At 38.9% G+C, this 18,211-nt stretch overlaps 1 protein-coding gene across 1 annotated transcript in view; it reads right to left on the bottom strand.

The window, feature by feature from the left end:
* The window catches only part of PTEN (phosphatase and tensin homolog), a 71,276-nt gene that overhangs the window by 34,845 nt on the left and 18,220 nt on the right, over positions 1 to 18,211 (bottom strand). The window contains exons 2-4 of the mRNA XM_061635393.1: positions 16,177 to 16,261; positions 8,054 to 8,098; positions 1,480 to 1,523 (exon numbers count right to left, since the gene is read on the bottom strand). Coding sequence (XP_061491377.1) covers positions 1,480 to 1,523; positions 8,054 to 8,098; positions 16,177 to 16,261 — 174 coding nt within the window. The remainder of the gene's footprint in view (positions 1 to 1,479; positions 1,524 to 8,053; positions 8,099 to 16,176; positions 16,262 to 18,211) is intronic.

Below are 18,211 nucleotides of genomic sequence, written 5' to 3'. Positions count from 1 at the left end.
ACCTGCCAAAGGTCTGTACCTTGTCGTTTGTGAGCACTTCCAAAGCACTTGGCAATCAGCTGTTTGTCAGGTGCTTGGTAAATGGTGTACAAGGGGCTTTGCAGGCACTGCCCATATATGACAGGGGCCTGGCAGGCCAAATGGGAAGGCCTGATGGGCCACACCTGGTCTGTAGGTTCCCCAGCCCTGGTTTAACAGAAGAGAATGAAGCGAACAGGGGGGTGGGAGGGAGTGGAGAAGAAAAGACAAAGGGCCAAAAAGCAAGAGAAAAAGAGACTTGCTATGATACCCAAGAGTCACACATAGGAAGGATGCCACTTGTTGCATCTGCATTATATTCTGTATCTGTTTCCTAACATCACTATGGAATATAATACTCTTAAGCACTGAAGAACTGTTAATCATACTGAGAAGCAGTAACTTTGAAACTCCTTTCTGAATAGCATGAATAGTACACACATATAGAATAGAGCCTAGTCAATTATTAAATATATTAAATGGTTCAAATTTCATTAGACTTTCGATTTAAGACTTTCTGCCAATTCACTGCTGCTCATTATGTGTATCCAGGACACTATTTTAACCAAGAAATCCTGTTGCTGGATTTTTTTCCACATAAAATTGTATGAAGAGAACTTCAATCATGCAATGTTCAGGCATAATGTTAAACTCCAGTTAATTAAAAATGGTAGCTGAAGTTTCTCATCGCCTCCCTGTGATTGCACTGGAGAAAGAACACGTGAGTGTAAGATTCACGCACACAGCACTAAAACCATTGTTAAGCATAATATCTGAACCAGACTAATATGTTGTAAAACAAGTATTTTCTAAGCTCCACTGTGTCAGTTTTCATTCTAGAATTTTCTGGAAACTGCTTAGTCCCATGTACCACTAAGCACACCTTATACAAAACTATATTATTTTTAGTTGTGTCAGACTGAAATGCATTTCCTTTACTTCCCTACCATCAATAGTTTCAGATGTTATAAAATTTACATTTTTTAGAAAAGATTAACACAAAAAAATCCTGTCAATATAGGAAGACAGCGGTAACATTTTATGTTAATCTGACTGATGTGTCAGGAAAGAAAAACTTATTTTATATGAGTGCTCCATATTTTCAATTCCACAGTGGGTGGGTATATTTTAAACAAGCATTTATAGACAGTATTTTTTCAACATTTTCATCTTACTCAAGTACAGGACTGTTCCCAATACATTTTGAATTACACAGAATAGAAATGAACAGTATAGCAAAGATCTACTACATCAAGTAGAGAAAACATGTGGAATATAGATACACAAGTGGATCCATTAAGAAAAATAAATGTATTTCCTAATTATTTATTGACTTGGGCCAACACAGAAATTGGACTAATAGGGACTCTGTGGTTTGCTGTAGTAGACATCTCCCTCTCTAAGCACTTCCAAGCTATTTTGCTTTGAGAAATACAGTCTCATGTGTAAGAACAAGCATACCTCTGCAGTTAAATTTGGCGGTGTCATAATGTCTTTCAGCACATCTGGAAGAAAAGTTGTAACACAATAACTACAGATTCAACACAACTACCACAACACATTTATTATATTATTTATTATTATTTAAAATATTTCTATCCCGCCCTTCTACCCTAAGATAGGACACTCAGGGCGGCTCACGATAAAACAATACACAATAAAAACACAAAAAGACATTAAAAAGATAAAAATACATAGAATACAGTTAAGAAATCCAGGGGAGTGATATTAAAAGGGGACTAAAGAGGTAAAACTAAAAAGGGGGGAATATATTTTCAAACTAATTCTATACCCATAATGAGAGCAAATACAAACACTTCTGTTTAGCTTAACATCTAAATAGCTAGAAGTGTCATATGTTCTCCAAGCCATATAGATTAATACACTGACACATGCAAGTCCAAAGATACGAAGGGATGGGGGAGATAATATTGTGTAATAGCGGAGCAACCATCAGGCTTTAATCAGGGAGATTCAAGTCCATATTTCCATACCGCCATTTCCATACTGTTTATTGGGTGACCTTGGGATCTGTAAGACCACTAACTCCTGGCCTAATAATCGTATGTCACAGAGTTGTTATGAAGACAGAAAAGGAAGCCCCATCTGTATCTACTGAATTGCCATGTGGTATTCCAGGGGATCCGCTACTACATCTAGTGAAAAATTGATGTTTTTTATTCTGCACCTTTGGAAGTCGATTCTATCCCTATGGGAGTAACTGAGAAAAAAAGAAAAACTGCACAAATGGTGCTAAGGGTCAATATGACCCTGCAAACTACTATTTATTAGTTCCTACATGTCTACAGATGCTTAACCCAGAACCTGGTCTTACCATTTCTTGTGAAAAAGGACCAGAGGGTGATATTCTGTCTTCACAAATTAATCACTTTCCTTAGTATTACTACAAATGGCACTGTGGACTCAATTGTACTACACAGGTTTACAAAACCCCTTTATAAAACTGAATTTATACATTTGGCTCCCAAAAATATATACAGTAATTTTTTTAATCAACAGATTGTTAAGGAAATTGCTTTATGTTATTAAAATTCTCAACTGGCTTCTGAACAGTTGTCATCTCAATCAAGATGTAATAGTGCCTGTGAAGCTTGATGAAAGATCCGCAGGCTGAGGGAAAAGCCTGGTTCAGGCAAAGGACACATACAATTTGATGAAAGGCAATCACATAAAGACATACAAAGACAGAAGGAAATAAAGGGCTGTCTTCAACATACATCCAGACACTCATTGCAGTCTCCTATTTACAATATATTTAAGCTAATATTCTTGATGCACCCTTTGGGCCAAAGCAACATGTTGTTCATTGGGGATCAAAGATAGACTACATGATCATGTGTAAACACTCCCCTGTGTGAAAACACAGACTCCCTGCATCAGTATCATGAAGGAAAATAGCCAATCTGGATAGTATCTGTGGGGCTAATTGCAGTAAAATACTGAAGATATTCAGAACAAGTGGTCCAATGCTTTATTTATTTATATCCCACTAAAGGGAAGCAATAGGTCCAGCAGAAAAGGCATGGGTGGAAGAATGACAGTAATTTTAGATCAACTGTGTCTTATTTAAAGTCATCATGGTGATGAACCAATCAATGGCCAGAATTTGACAAAGAAAACACAATTTTATTGTAGATACATTTGCTTCTCTGACCTACAATAAATTAGGCACTAGTAAACGAACTATTAAGCTCCAATTATTTACAAATGTTTTGTAGTTTCAACTTGAAATACAGTTATGTACTGTTAATCCTACATAATGAAGGCTTTTCCTTTCTCCCAACATGATTCATTGGCTTGTATTAGCTAGTATGCCCATAGAGAAAAAATTGTGAATATGTAAATATGTCTATTTTAAAAAGCAAGTATTTCAGTTTCCCTGTTGTGTAATAAATAAGACCTTTTAATCACACAGAAGGCTTCTAGACTATTGGTATGAGACCAGTTTATTTATACAAAGTAATACAAATATTAAATGCACAAGGTATGTTAGATTAATACCACAGCTGTGAGGAATCCAGCTGCTGAAAAGATATAAATTCTTCTAAAATATTATGTTTGAAATTCAGATAGTGTAAAATGCTTTCATTAAATTTATGCAAAATGTGTAAATAGTATCTTTAGGACTGCATTTAATTTAATCCTATAAAATGCAATAAAATTTTGATTCATTATGTTAGGAGTTTTAAGACTTTTTTAATATTAAGGAGTTCACCATGTACAGCATCAAAGTCACAATCATAAATACTACATAGTTAATAGATTCAAAGCCAGTAGAACTGGGTTAAGTTCAAGAAGTTCATATCAGAAGCTCAGCAAATCAAAATATCAAGTAGATTGTTCCTCCAACTGGTAATATTACTATTAAGTAATATTTTGGAGTGGTAACTTTTGTAGCAGACATGAACCACCACCCAAACCTATACAGTAACAAATTCTCCAGGAACCAAGCTCCTTTTAAGGAAGGCTTTTTTAAAAGGTGAGACTGAACAGCTTTGCAATGGATAAACTTCAAGACTATCTCTTTGCTTTGAGGTGAAACCAACCAGCATGTGCCTTTATTTGCTAGAGTGAAACTGACAAGACTATGTGGTAGCTTTGCTTTAAAGAGACCTCTTGCTTTCTCCCAGGGCTAGGGAGGGGAGGATCCAATAGGATTCAGCGAAGGAGGGGAGGGGGAGGATGCCAGGTAGGCAACCTTTAAAGCCCCTGTTGAAGCTGCCCCCACCATCTATGAGTGGATGTAAAAACCTATCCCTATTCTTTCCATGTTATTCCTACCTCTGGTACCAAAGTTTCTGTTAAAGAAGCAATGTCCAGGAACACATCTACTCTGTTAACTGAGGTATTACTGTACTTCTGAAAAGTAAGAAAAAACTTTTGCCTTTGGTATTGTTAGTTAAAACACAACACAGTTCTCAGAGTTTGGTTTGGACGTCACTGTGATTAGTCCTAGTGTGAAAGGTTTCAATGTCCTCTTTGCACAGACAAACAGGGAAGAGAGAAAGCGAGAGCACAAGTGCGAGGCTCATGTAAGCTTGTTCGTATAACTTACGGGTGAGGAACCTTTTTGGCACACTGCGCCATCCTTATCTGGCCCAGCCTACGAGCCAACTTTGACAGATGGGTGGGACAACCTACCTTCACATACAAGTGCCTGACAGACATCTGGTTGTCAATCGCTTGGGAATCACAGCACAAGGGGGTTTGCTGCTGCGGTAGCACCAACCTGTTTCAATGCAAACTGCTGCTAAAATTGAGTTTTTCCCCTCCATTTTAGCAGTGGTTTCAACAGAAACTGCTTGATGCTATCCGAGCAAGGTGTATTCTCATTTGAACCTCCTGACTGTTCCTTTGTAGCTACAGCTATACCCACCCAAACCCTGACATCACATATGATGTCAAGTGTGAGGCAGGTGAGCATGATTTAGGGAAAATGGCCTGGTAAGACAAATGGGGAGGACTGGTGGGACAAGTTTGGCCTGTGGGCTGAAGGATTCCTCATCCCTGTTGTAACACTAAACCACAGTTTAGCCTTATGTCTGCACTAGGTCTTTGTCTGTGACACAGAGAACATCAAAGACACTGCAGCCACAAAATGCCTGGTCTTCTGGGGCAATTATTACTTGTCACAGGTGACCAGGTAAGTGGTTCTTTGCACACATTTATCAAAATAGGAAGCTGAAGAATGACAATCTGATAGCTTACACAAGCAAACTTATGACAAAATAGTAAGAAAGGCAACAATGGCTATGAGCGCATTCGTTATTTGGGCCATAAACTTCAAGATGAAGAGGCAATTCATAAAGCACATCAAAGCAGCTTTAAGGTCTAAACATTAGCAGACTGCAGTTCTGCCTCTTCTACATCCAGATTAGTTTATTAAAATGTGTTTTGTATGTGGAGCTGGCCTTTAAGGTTGTTCAGAAACTCCAGCTCATTAAAAACATGGTAGTCCAATTATTGACTGAGACATGTTGGTCTGATCATATGACATTTGGGTTGAAAAAGTTTTATTGGGCTCCAGGTGAGTTTCAAGACATAATTATTTGGACCCTGAAAGCCCTAAATGACTGAGGTATCACTTCTTCCATATGAATCTGAATTTAAAATCTTTTTATTCTTCAAGACTTTTAATGGGCAACGGATGGCTGCTGCTTTTATTCACTTTGTTTTGTTTGATTTTAGGCTGTTTCTTCTTAAATCTGTTTAAATTTTTATAATTTTTAAAGGTTTATTATAGCTTCTTTTAAAATGGTAATCTGCTTTGGATATTTTAATAGAAAAGCAGGGCTAGTGCCAGAGGACAGCCAGGTTGGGCTCTGGCCAAGGGCCCCTGCAGCCCAGAGGGGGCCCTCCTTAGGGTGGGAGGGTGGCACTCCCATTCCTTGATCCACAGCAGCATTGGGTCCTGCAACCCGACCCTGCCTCGGATTGTCGAAATGGAGCTCCCAGGCACCCTCCCCAGCAAAGACAGTGCAGACTTTAATAAGTCCACGTGCACACCCCACATACCTCTCCTATCACCCAAGATACCTCCCATCACCCAAGATGGTGGCGGTGGCTTCCCTAAGAGGCTGACGCCCCCACTGCCATCTTGGTTGATGGCAGGCATGCTCGCTACATGCGCACATCATTCACATGACATGAGAGGTAGGTGGGCCATGCAGGTGGGCTTATTAACCCTGCACCATCTGTATTGAGGGGGTGCTGGGCTATGGTGCTGCGGGCCTGGGGCAGGTTGGTGCCCAAGGGCCCAGTCATGCCTGGTGCCAGCCCTGCAGAAAAGCATATATATTTCAAATAAATCAGCCACAAGAATTTATGTAGGGAAATTTAATGGACTGGATCCAAAGTTCCTTTACACTGTGTCTAAGGAATGCTTTCTGTCACAGAAAGGGAACTTTTAGTTCTTGACCTAATGAACCACTAGACTATATCTTAGGGATCTTCTCTGATGTTTCTAAAGCTTAGCGGTTCCAGATCTGAAACCTGCAATAATGCAGATGATATAATTTATTAATTTTTTAAAAAAAAAAACACCCAGAAAAGTATTTGAACTTACCAGATGCATTCAAATAGTACTTATGATCATGAAAATAACTTTGGCATTTTACAGTTCATAAAAATCAGATCTGAAACATTAGTGTTAAGTGTGGATGTAGTACTCTCTATAATTTAATTCTTCATATATTTTTTTTCAATTAATAAAAATAAAATAAAAATAAAAAACAATACCTGATGGAACGCATCTCCCGACACAAACCCACCCGTACACTATGCTCAACATCAAAGGCCCTCCTCCGGGTGCCTACTCCGAGGGAAGCTCGGAGGATGGCAACAAGCAAGAGGGCCTTCTCAGTGGTGGCCCCCAAATTATGGAATGATGTTTTTGATGAGGTGCACCTGGCGCCAACACTGTTATCTTTTCGGCCCCAGGTCAAGACTTTCCTCTTCTCCCAGGCATTTTAGCATGTGTTTTTAAATTGCTTTTTAAAAAATGTGTTTTTAAATTTGTATATTTGTTTTTAACGTTTTTATTTGTTGTAAACTGCCCAGAGAGCTTCGGCTATGGGGCAGTATACCAATGCAATAAATAAATAAATAAATAAATAAACGGTGGCTAAAATATTACTCAATACATCTGTTTACTATAAGCCCTAGAATCTTTGACATAAAATTTAACTATACAGCACAATCAGAAACAATTTGACACATGAAATGTAGCCAGGCAGAGCAATCGAAGTCGTCATCGGCTGGCAGGAGCAGAGCTGGCGGAAGGAGCTACCACATCTACCTGCCAGGAGGGTGTGGTGCCACCTTTTCCCGGTGTAGCGTCTGCCAGGAACGGGAGGGCGCAGGACAGAGCCAAATGGGACCTAGATGTCACATATGTCTCCCTCCCCTCAGCCCCTCCCTGACACGCCCCCAGAACACCCCTTTTGGGGGCCTTGTTTCTGCTGGCTTCCCTACACTGGGCTGGGCTTCTCTGGCAGATCACTGGCTGATCTGGGTTGGGCTGGCTACCCCGTGACTGTGCCAAGAGGGGGGCCTTCTGTCAACTCAGTCTGGGTGAGCCTGGACCCAGCTGGCTCAGTCAGGGATCCACCATATCCAACTCCCTTCAGCCCGGGGTATACACCACTTGGACTGCACCCTAAGTATAGCAAATGAACACCTTCCATAAAAGTAAAATAGCATGTAACAATTTTGCTTCAATGCAACTATGTCATCAAATTAACTGAAGCTGCCTGAATAATTTCATTTTATCACAAGGTTACAGGCTGTAAGGTGGGATTTCTGCCATTTAAAGTAGCCTAAGTGACATTAAACTGCACCATATCATCACCCTTACCAAATAAGCTAACTATGCTTACATTCTGCATTTTTTAATGTTTAAGCCCATAGAATATCTTTGAGGTCTACTCTTAATATAAAAAAGAACTTAATTTCATCTAACATAACTGTTTGGGCTCAGTATTTGATAGAAGGTATATTTAAGTAGCATACTTACAGATTGTATATCTTGTAATGGTTTTTATGTTTTGAATCCAAAAACCTTAAAGAAAAACACAAACAAGTCACACAAACATATATTTGACACCACTGTTTTAAATTGTTTCTAAATGAGACATATGTATCACTGTCTAGATCAGAGGTTCCCAAACTGTGGTTCATGGACCACAAGTGGTGTGCAAGTGTGGTGAGATTTACAATCTCATCCCTCTGGAATGACCTTGGGAGCTAGGAGTTTTAGAGGCCTCAGGTTAGCTTCAGTTATACTGCTTGCAAGGCCTCATATTAAAGCAATATAATGTAGCTCGCCTAAAAGTGAAACCAAGTTAATTTTGCAGCTAAGAAGTGAAAAGAGGAAGTAGCGGTCAGTACTATTTCACAGAGGACGCAGATGAAACTGCTGTTTTAAAAATGCCAGGTTGGAACACAGAGTTGAAATGCCGACATCAGATCATGGTTGTGTTAGGAACTTTCTTTGCTGGCACATGGAAGGGGCAGGGTAAAAATGTGATAAAGGACCATCAAGAAGGTGTATGATTTTACTATGTATGGTGAATAATAGATGCATTTGGAAAAGCCAGATGCATGACGTATAACACATTTATAAGCACCTGCTTCGTTTCTTTTAGCGAGAGCTGGTTTTGATGACCTCTCTCCCAGTGATCATTGGTTTTGTGTTCTTGCCTCAATAAAACTCTGTCCTTTGGAGCACCTAAATTGTCTGAGTTTTTCCTTCCACACAAGCTTCATTCAGGTGGTCCACAGCATGTCCACATTAAATATTCATATCATTTTAATTGCATTTTATTGCTTCTTATATTTCTTATATTGTTTATTGCTTCTTATATGGTATTTTATTGTATTGCAATTTGAACTCTGTGGAATGCAAGTAATACACTAAAATACCATATAAGAAATAAAAGAAGCAATCAAAATACAGTTAAAAATCATACAGCATCTAGCACAGTGCATTACAATTACTATCACAGGAAGAAAAATCATGGTGATCCACCAAGACCATCACCAATTTTTAAGATATCCATGAGAAAAGTTGGGGAACCACTGGTCTAAATGATATCAATTTTATGTGTATACGTCTACCACTGCTGCCACCCTTTATTTGCACAAATGTTTCTTCAGAGTTACTAATATGAGCAAGAATGTCAAATTATAATTGCACAGTTAACTCTAAGACACATGTCATATTACTAGAGTTGAGAAACTAAAGCAGATGTTCTACAGGTGGTCTTATTCTAAACCGCAAGAATAATTAGATCTTTTTAATATTGACGTTTAATTTTAGATTTCATACAATCTGTCTCAGGACAAAAGAGATTCAGCCTCAATTTAGACAGGGAAACTAAAGCAGCACAATTAAAGTTCACTGAAGAATACATTACCAGTCTAATTCTATGGGGATTATTACCAAATGACTTGCAAAAATTGCAGTTGAGAGAGTACAAGTCTTAAATGGAATAAAATCAACCCCTAGACTAATTGCCTAACCCAGATGTGAAGAACTTTTGCCCACCCACCTCCATGTTACTGAACAACTCCCAATATCCCTGACCACTGGCCATGCTTGCTGGGTCTGATGGAAGCTGTAGTTCAGTAACATCTGGAGGGCCAAAGGCTCCCCACGCCTGGCCTAACCAATGAAGGATATGGCTCCTGTTCTATGCATACTTTTACCTATGCACAATACCCAGAACTCCCATTTCTTTTCAACCAGTACTCTGATCTCACGTAACAAGGAACAAAACCAGGCCACAGTGAAGAAGCAAATCCAGAATTCAGCAAGAGTCCAAACCTTAACCACCAAACTGTACAGTTATTGGTACTATACTTTGTCACCTTTTCATACACCTCTTTCATTTACTGGATAATATATGTCACTGAAACCAACATCCTTTAAAAAAATTCACAAGACCGATACAATTCTTTCTTGCAACAGCATCACTTGTCTTTATGAATCAATACCTCTCAAATGCCCCCCCCAAAGATACCTGCATAGCACTTAAATAGTTTCATGTGAATTATTATTATTTATTTATTACTGGCATTTGTTAGTCGCTTTTTTCCAACAGTAGAACTCAAAGCGACTGACAACAAGAAAAAACACAATAACTAAAATAACGTATAACAAGAGCAAACAATTGCAAAACATTTTCAAACAAAATACAACTGTAATAAAAAAATAGCAAATCTGACAACAATACAAGAATTAATACCACACTATAAATATAACATATAATAGAAGGCCACATTACACATCCAGTCAGTACTGCAAATGTAGAAAAAGAATTAAAGGAGCGTCAACTTAGCCTATCACTAGAATGTCTATCACTTTCTTCCCTATTCCATGTGAAGACTGTGACTAGAAACACACTCCATGCCTTCAACAGCAGCCAGTTTTTCTTATCTCTCACCCCTTATCCCTAAAGTCATCTGGTTATCATGTAGTCTAATGAAGAGTTCTGATGAACTCAAAAGCTTATTCAATATTTTGAGTTATTTCGGTTGGTCTAAGGAAGGTCAAAATTTGTTGATTTTTCTGTGTAAATTTGTAAAAAAGAAAAATGTTTAATAGAAACAAATGCTTAACACATCTGGTTTGGATGAGATTTTTCAAATACTGAATTATTTGAGTTTCAGAACACCAAGTACTTATCCACAGTGACACAAGATTCTTCAGGAAAGGAGGAAGGAAAATTTATAACCACACTACATGCATAATTTACTCTGCTTATTCCTGCAATAGACAGCCAGTGTGGTGTAGTGGTTAAGGTGCTGTAGTATGACCTGGGAGACCAGGGTTCGAATCCCCACACATCCATGAAGCTCACTGGGTGACCTTGGGCCAGTCACTGCCTCTCAGCCTCAGAGGAAGGCAATGGTAAAACCACCTCTGAATAGCACTTACCATGAAAACCCTATTCATAGGGTCACCATAAGTCGGAATTGATTTGAAGGCAGTCAATTTCCATTTTTCATTCCTCCAATATTAAGTTTAGTCTTGTTTTTTGGATGAGTTACAATATGCCTCTACTTATTTTGACTATTCAAAATTATATTCTCTCATTGTTATCCAGCTATTGACTTTAAAGCTGCGCCTACACAGCCAAGAATGTTTTTTAAAAAGAATTGACAAACTTGTGACTGCTACTTGCTGAAGTAGTGCTCAATTGTAAAACTGTAAGATATAACCAGCATATCAAACCTCAACCATCCAATAAAAGCCTAGGGAATTGGACAGCCACCAACATGACATGTTCTGATGTTCTGCTCCATACATTTTTCTCACACCATCAACACCCAGCCTTCTTGGCTGGGAAAATATTATGTAATAACAGCACATTAATATACAAGGCAGGAATCTGCTGAAGATTGTGAAAGGTAATGCGATATTGGCCAAAAGTGAAAACAATGCCTGAACTGCTTGGTGAAAGGTTATAATTTTATGTACAGAAATGCAACTGCAACATCTAAAAAAGCTCCAAGGGCTGATACATATGCTGGAACACTTTACATTTTCCTGTGATTTGTTTACATTATATTAATATGCATGTGCTGCAACAAATGAGTTTAATTAGTCACTACAAAACTTACGCTTTCAAGTTTAGTAAATCAAACTACAGCACACATCTGTTAGAATTCTAGTAATCAGAGGCAACTGTTTTAGAACATACCTGAGACCACTGAGTGGTGTGTGTATTTGTTATATATTTACATTTTAAAGGATATTAGAATTCAGCAAAGAATTAAGAGTCGACTTCATCTGCAACATGGATAGGGAACCCATGCCCACCTCCAGGATGTTCCTGAATTCCAATGCCCATCAGCTCCAGCTGACATGGCCAATGGTCAGGGATGATGGGAGTTATTGTCCAACAACATTTGGAGAGCCACAGGTTCCGTATCTCTAAATCTATGCCCATTAGCTACCAGGCCAAGTTCAAGGTTCTAGATTTGGTGTACAAAGCCCTACGCAGTTTGGGACCAGAATACCTGAAAGATCATCTTACTCCTTATATACCCTGTTGATCGCTGCGCTCTGCAGGTACCATCTTATCAGGAGATTTGCACAACATAGGAAGCAGGCATTTAGTGTTGTGGCACTGACACTTTGCAATTCCCTCCCGTTAAATATTAGATAGGCACCATCTCTGTTATCATTTCAGTGCCATTTTAGACCTTCCTCTTTCAATAAGCCAGTTATCCCAGTCTCGTCTGTACTGGAATTGCTTTTTAAGATGTTTTTTGTTTTTCAAAGATATTTTTAAAGTTGTTTTTTAAATATGTTTTTAAGATGTTTTGTTTTAATATGTTTTAAAGTCTTTGTTTAAGATGTTTTAAAGTGATTTGTGTTTTTGTTTGCTGCCCTGGGCTCCTTCTGGGAGGAAGGGCAGGATATAAATGTAATAACAGAATAAATAAATATATAACAAGATGCAATTAGAAGCTTGTCCAGGACACATAGCAGCAGACACAAGGAGAAAAGCTATTACTTCCTCTGATGCTTTATGGCTGCTGCAACTTTCCAAGAGTGAAAGGAGTCCTGTGGCACTATCACAGCTGCTTCTTAGTCTCTGAAGGCACAACAAATAACACTGTGGTACTCATTCTACCCCAGAAATGAGCACTACAATAACTAGGAAGGAGAACCAAGAGAGTAGGACAGACTTCCCAGATTTTTAGAGTTATGCATTTATTCATCGTACTAAACAACTTGTTAGCAGTTTTAGCAAGTTAATGATAGCTCAACCCTGGAAAGAATATGGATTTTCCAGGTTACTTTATAGTTATTTGATTTATAAGCCCATCCTTTATCAAGCAATCCCAGGGCAGGTTTCACATAAAACTAATAATAAAATCACTAACTTCAGCATGATACCCAGTAGTGGTTTCCTGCTTGCACAACAGACTTCTGTTCATGGAACTTCCCTCTTGCAGCCCACTAAGTGGCCCAAAAGCTGTTCCAGAAATTTGGAAGACCCTCCAGAGCATAATGGAAAGGCACAGGGTGGATGAGAGAAAGGGAAGTACAGTTGCAGCCACTGGCTCAACTTTAGATCTCACCCACAAAATATAAAACATCAGCTAAAAGTTTTTAAAAGATAAACGGCAAACAATAAAATAATTTAACATCTGGCAGAATAACTCAATCCCCTCCTGATGAGCCTCCGCTCCCCCACGAGGGCCAGGAAGGGGGAGTTTCAGGTTTCCCAGCTGTCAGAAGGTGCAGAAGACCCAGGAGTTGTTGAGTCTCAGCAAGACCTTGGGAGGGGGAGTGAGGTTGAGTCCGGGCCAGTTCCCACGGATGGTGCGGTCTCCGAAGAGGAGAGCGTGCCACCCCCAGACAGGTCGGATGAGCCGTTGGCAGATGTTTCAGAGTGCGCGCTGACTCCCCCTTTACCAAGCGGCTCTCAGGATGTTTCAAGCATGTCACTGCCCCATGACCTCGAGCCGGTTGCTAAGGAGACTGTTCTTTCAGATGAGCAGTTGGAAGCGCGCGCCCCGTCACCCCGCTCTCGACGCCGCGAGAAACGGACGGGACAGAAGCAGGACTTGCGAAGAAGTCAGAGATTACGATCTAAAACTTTCCCTACTTAAGACTGCAGCTCTCTGGTTTCAGCTGCTGAGTCAACTTTCTTCATATATTGCAGAGCATGTCTAGAGTGCAGTTAGGGAATTCTAGTGAGCTAGCTTAGAAGTTTCTATGAAGCGCACTGCTTTTGATGTATCCATTACTTTAATAAAACAAGATTTAATTGCACCTGCGTCTCAGCCTCATGAATCCCGCTCTGAACAGCACACCTCCAGAGGCCTAGACAAAGAGTATTGAGGATGCATAAAGGGAGTTTAGAAGACCATTTAAAGAACCAGTTATGAATTGGAACTATTATACTACATGTTTTGGATAAAACATATTGATTTAAATCAGTAAGAAAAAAGGCAATTTAAGTCACTGATGTAAATCAAATTTCCCACTGATACTTCATGCATTTCTTAAGAAATGGTGCAGATCTGACTGGCAGAACAGAATTCAAATCATTGAGTGACCTTGAGGCAGACACTTTCTCTCAGCCTAACCTACATCACAGGGCTGTTGTGAGGATAAAATGGAGAGGAGTGTCTACCACCTTGAGCTCTTTGGAGGAAATGTGGCATATGAATATAAATATAAATATAATAATTAAAACTGTTTCATTCTTACCACCAGGCTTACATCTCTGTGCGGCACTAGTCAGTTCACACGTCACATTAAACTATGGTTTAATATGAATGAGTAGCATGCTTATACACACTGCTCAAAAGCTCCCATGGTGCCCTCAGGCACCCAGAGAAACAAGCCAAACAAACCACAAGCCCAGGTTTGGCCATCACAATAAGCCAGACTCTGGATTCTTTGGTTGGCAGCACAGGGGAAGCAGGGAGGTGAAAACTGGGCCACTGTATACATTTTGCCTTATTTACCTGCAAAGGGAATCTCTTTAAAATATTTCCATATAGGATCTTTCATACAACCAGTATCCATGACAGTTTGTGAAACTCATAAATAGCACAATTCTATACGAATCTATTCAGAAGGAAGTCCCACTGAGTTCAATGGGGCTTACTCACAGGCAGGTGTGTACAGAATTACAGGCTAAGTATGAGAATACAAGAATATGCACACTGAACAATTTCATCTCTCCTTTTCAGTGTTGCTCATTTCTGACTCACACTGCCTTGGAAACAAAAATAAAATGCTCATGACTGATAAGTGGTTGGTTAGTTGAAGCTCCTGCACCTTTAATAGATGAAATGAAGAGGGAAATTCATGAGGTGTAGCTTCTGTGATCCTACAATAGGTCAAAGCAAGGTTTGTTAGTTAATGAGCAGACTGGAGTGTTATATTTTTATCAGGTGAAAATGAAATGCCTATGTGGGAGGTAGAGTATAAACAGTCATATATTTGAGAAACTATCAGATCGGTTCTTCATTGACATAGTAAATTCTTGTTTAACTCAATTTACTGGGTAGAAGCATTGATTCAGTTTACAGATTAATAGTGGGGTTTACATTCTTATATCCAGATATAATATTAATCTAGTTATAAGAGAAACATAGTATCTACCGGGGGGGGGCGGGTTAAATGTGAATTTTAACAAATATATTATTTTAAAGTAATTAATGTTATCCTCCCCAAATTTAGATGTTTCACTTGTCAGCACTAAAGCAAGACACTTTTAGATCCTCAGATTCACAATACATACCACTCTGAAGAGTTGTTCTACTGCAGCTTTTAAAATAAAATGCTAAAATAAATTGTTAGTCACTCTAAAAGTGATTTATGGGGGAAATGAGGGGGTGAGAATACGCTACTTATGATTTTTACAAAACAATTACAAAAATGCAACAAGTCCATATTAAAACATTAGGAATAATTAATAATAAAACCTGTGCTGCCATCCCTTTCCTTTCTTTTCAGCCCCAAATAAGTAGTGTGTATGAGCTGTTACCTATGGGTTGGCATGGAAAGAAAAGTATTAGAGAGAAAGGGAGGGGAAAGTGATGTGGGTTTGTTTTTGTCACACTTACTACTCAAACTTCACATAAAAAAAGAATAATTAGAACCCAAGAGTTGAGTATTTTTAAACATTTAAAGAATCAGCAACCAAACCTGTCACTTAATATCCACATTGTAAGGCAGACATTAAGCGCACAAAGCTTGAATTCAGAGGTACTGATACCGAACTGCAGAAGTACACTGAAAGAAAAACACAACAATCATGAATGCACTCACTAGATACAACATAATGATAAAATACTGCCATGTGAAAAAGTAACACTGCTGTTAATGTTCATAAAACAAAAAAAACCCTAACATTTGCTTTCATTTTACATATGGTAGCAAACAAACAAACAAAAAAAGCACTGCGTTGTAACAGGTCGATCACCATTTTAAGTTGTCATTTGTATAAAATAAGCTATAATCTCACTATGGGGAAACTTTGGAAGGGAACATACCAAACAGGGCCTTCACATTCTGTACCCAAGGAATCTCATATGTTATACATTTACTTCCAGATGACATTTCGAGCTTACTACAAGATGGACAGACATACAAATTCTTACCTTACAACATCGTCAATATTGTTTCTGTATACTCCTTCAAGTCGCTCTGCAGGAAAACCCATTGCAATTATATTTGGATAAATATCTGAATATTCAAGTGAAGGAAAATATTTAGAAAATAACATTGTGAAATAGTGCACAGTGTTAAATATTTTAAGTACATAATTACAAAGATTGGATTTAAAAACAATTGCTCAGACATTTTCTATAGAAACAGAAAGTTCTAGTATTATATGTAAATGAAAATCAATATATCAATTAAGCTGTGATTTCCTAAAAATGGCCTATCATTTAATTAAGTCAGAGGTGGGGAACCTTTGCAGCCTGAGAGCTGCATTCCATCATAGACAACCTTCTGTGGGCCACATTCCAGTGGAAGGCAGGGCCAGAGGGAAAAACAGGAGAAGCAATGGATATAACTTTTATCTTTGTATAGTACGCTACATTTCAAGCACGCAGGAAGGTTCTCTCTTAAGGCAAGCAAAAGGCATTATCAGGAATTATCAGAGTTCAAGGACATATTCCAGCCAGACAAAAGCACTCAAAGAGGGTGTGGAGTAGGGATGGTGAGGAGCATGGCGTGGCAAGGAGCGTGACCTAAGAAGAGTCCCAAGGGTTGGTAGAGGCCTAGAGAACTGCGCATTCAGCTTGTAAAGGTAACATAATTCAAGTAACAGAATCCTATACCTACACCATGTATTAATTAGTAGCAATCATGGCTTGTTAAGGAAAAACAAACAACAATCCATGGTTCAGACCCAATGGGAAGCCAAGGCTTCCTGGTATGTTTATCGCATGCACACCAGATGAGAAGTTTACTAGCAGTGAACAGATAGCAAGAACAGCACATTGCTTGTTTGCAGTAAGGCAGAAATGCTGTCTTACCATTATAAGTGAACACAGTCATAATAAAACAGGTAAAAGATGGCATCCATATTTGACCTCTGTATGATTTTTGATCCAACAAGGGAACCACACATTACAAGGTCATAATCAGATGTACTGCTTTTCAAACTTTCTGAATACTTATAAAAGACTACATTAACACTGAAAGTATCTTCCATAGAATCAAAACTAACTTTACTCGTTCTGGGGGGGGGAGGGGGGGAGGTAAGCATCTAACTGTGGGAACTATAAAGATCCATACATAGAGGAAGAATCCAATTCAGTAAAGTCTACCTCCCTTACCAACTCCGCTGCATCATGCAAGAGAAAAATTCTGCAAGTATAAATGTTTAACATATTTCAGAGATCACCAATGTGGTGCTCTCCAGATGTTAATGAACTACACTTCCTCATCACCCCGACCACTGGCTAGGCCACTTGGGACTGAGGGGAGTTGTAGTCCAACAAAATTGGATGGCATGATGTTGACTATCCTTGATCTACTTGAAGGGGGCTTGGACATAAATCATTCCCAGTATACAATGTACATGTGAATAATACAGCACAGGACTAATGCATTCCTAAGCATATCTTCATATACACCCACCCTCAAGTTCATTCAGCAAAGTTAGCAACTTATAATTCCTGGACAACAACAACTTCCCTTTCCCAACCCATTACCAGAAGATGGATGGTGTGGCATGAACTGTAACAACATTTGCTGGTAAGCCTCACTGGTGTGGACACCCTTCCCTGCTCTTTTCTGAAAAGAGCCCCTTTACAAAATGAGGTGCCAACCTTGGTTGTATATTGCATGTGAGAATACCACAAAAATCTTGAAAACTGTAGGTAGCACTATCAATTGTAACATTGCAACTGCAACACCACACACTAGTCCTTCATGTCCATTGCCCAATATGGACATTTGCTATCTTATTCTACACAACAGAGACTTCACTGAAAAGTGCAATATTAATTTATTAGTCATATTCTGCCACCTTCTCAGAGAACTATTTTATTCTTCTGTCTGGAGGAATATGATCCAAATTCAAATGGAAAAAGACTTTCCAACACACTATTATATATATATTAAATAACGTTTGCCTCTAGCACAGGGGTTCCCAACCTGTGGTCTACAGCGTGACTGTGG

The sequence above is a fragment of the Rhineura floridana genome, chromosome 7, assembly GCF_030035675.1.
Source record: "Rhineura floridana isolate rRhiFlo1 chromosome 7, rRhiFlo1.hap2, whole genome shotgun sequence".
Taxonomy (NCBI): domain Eukaryota; kingdom Metazoa; phylum Chordata; class Lepidosauria; order Squamata; family Rhineuridae; genus Rhineura; species Rhineura floridana.
This window is presented reverse-complemented; position numbering and strand designations above follow the sequence as displayed.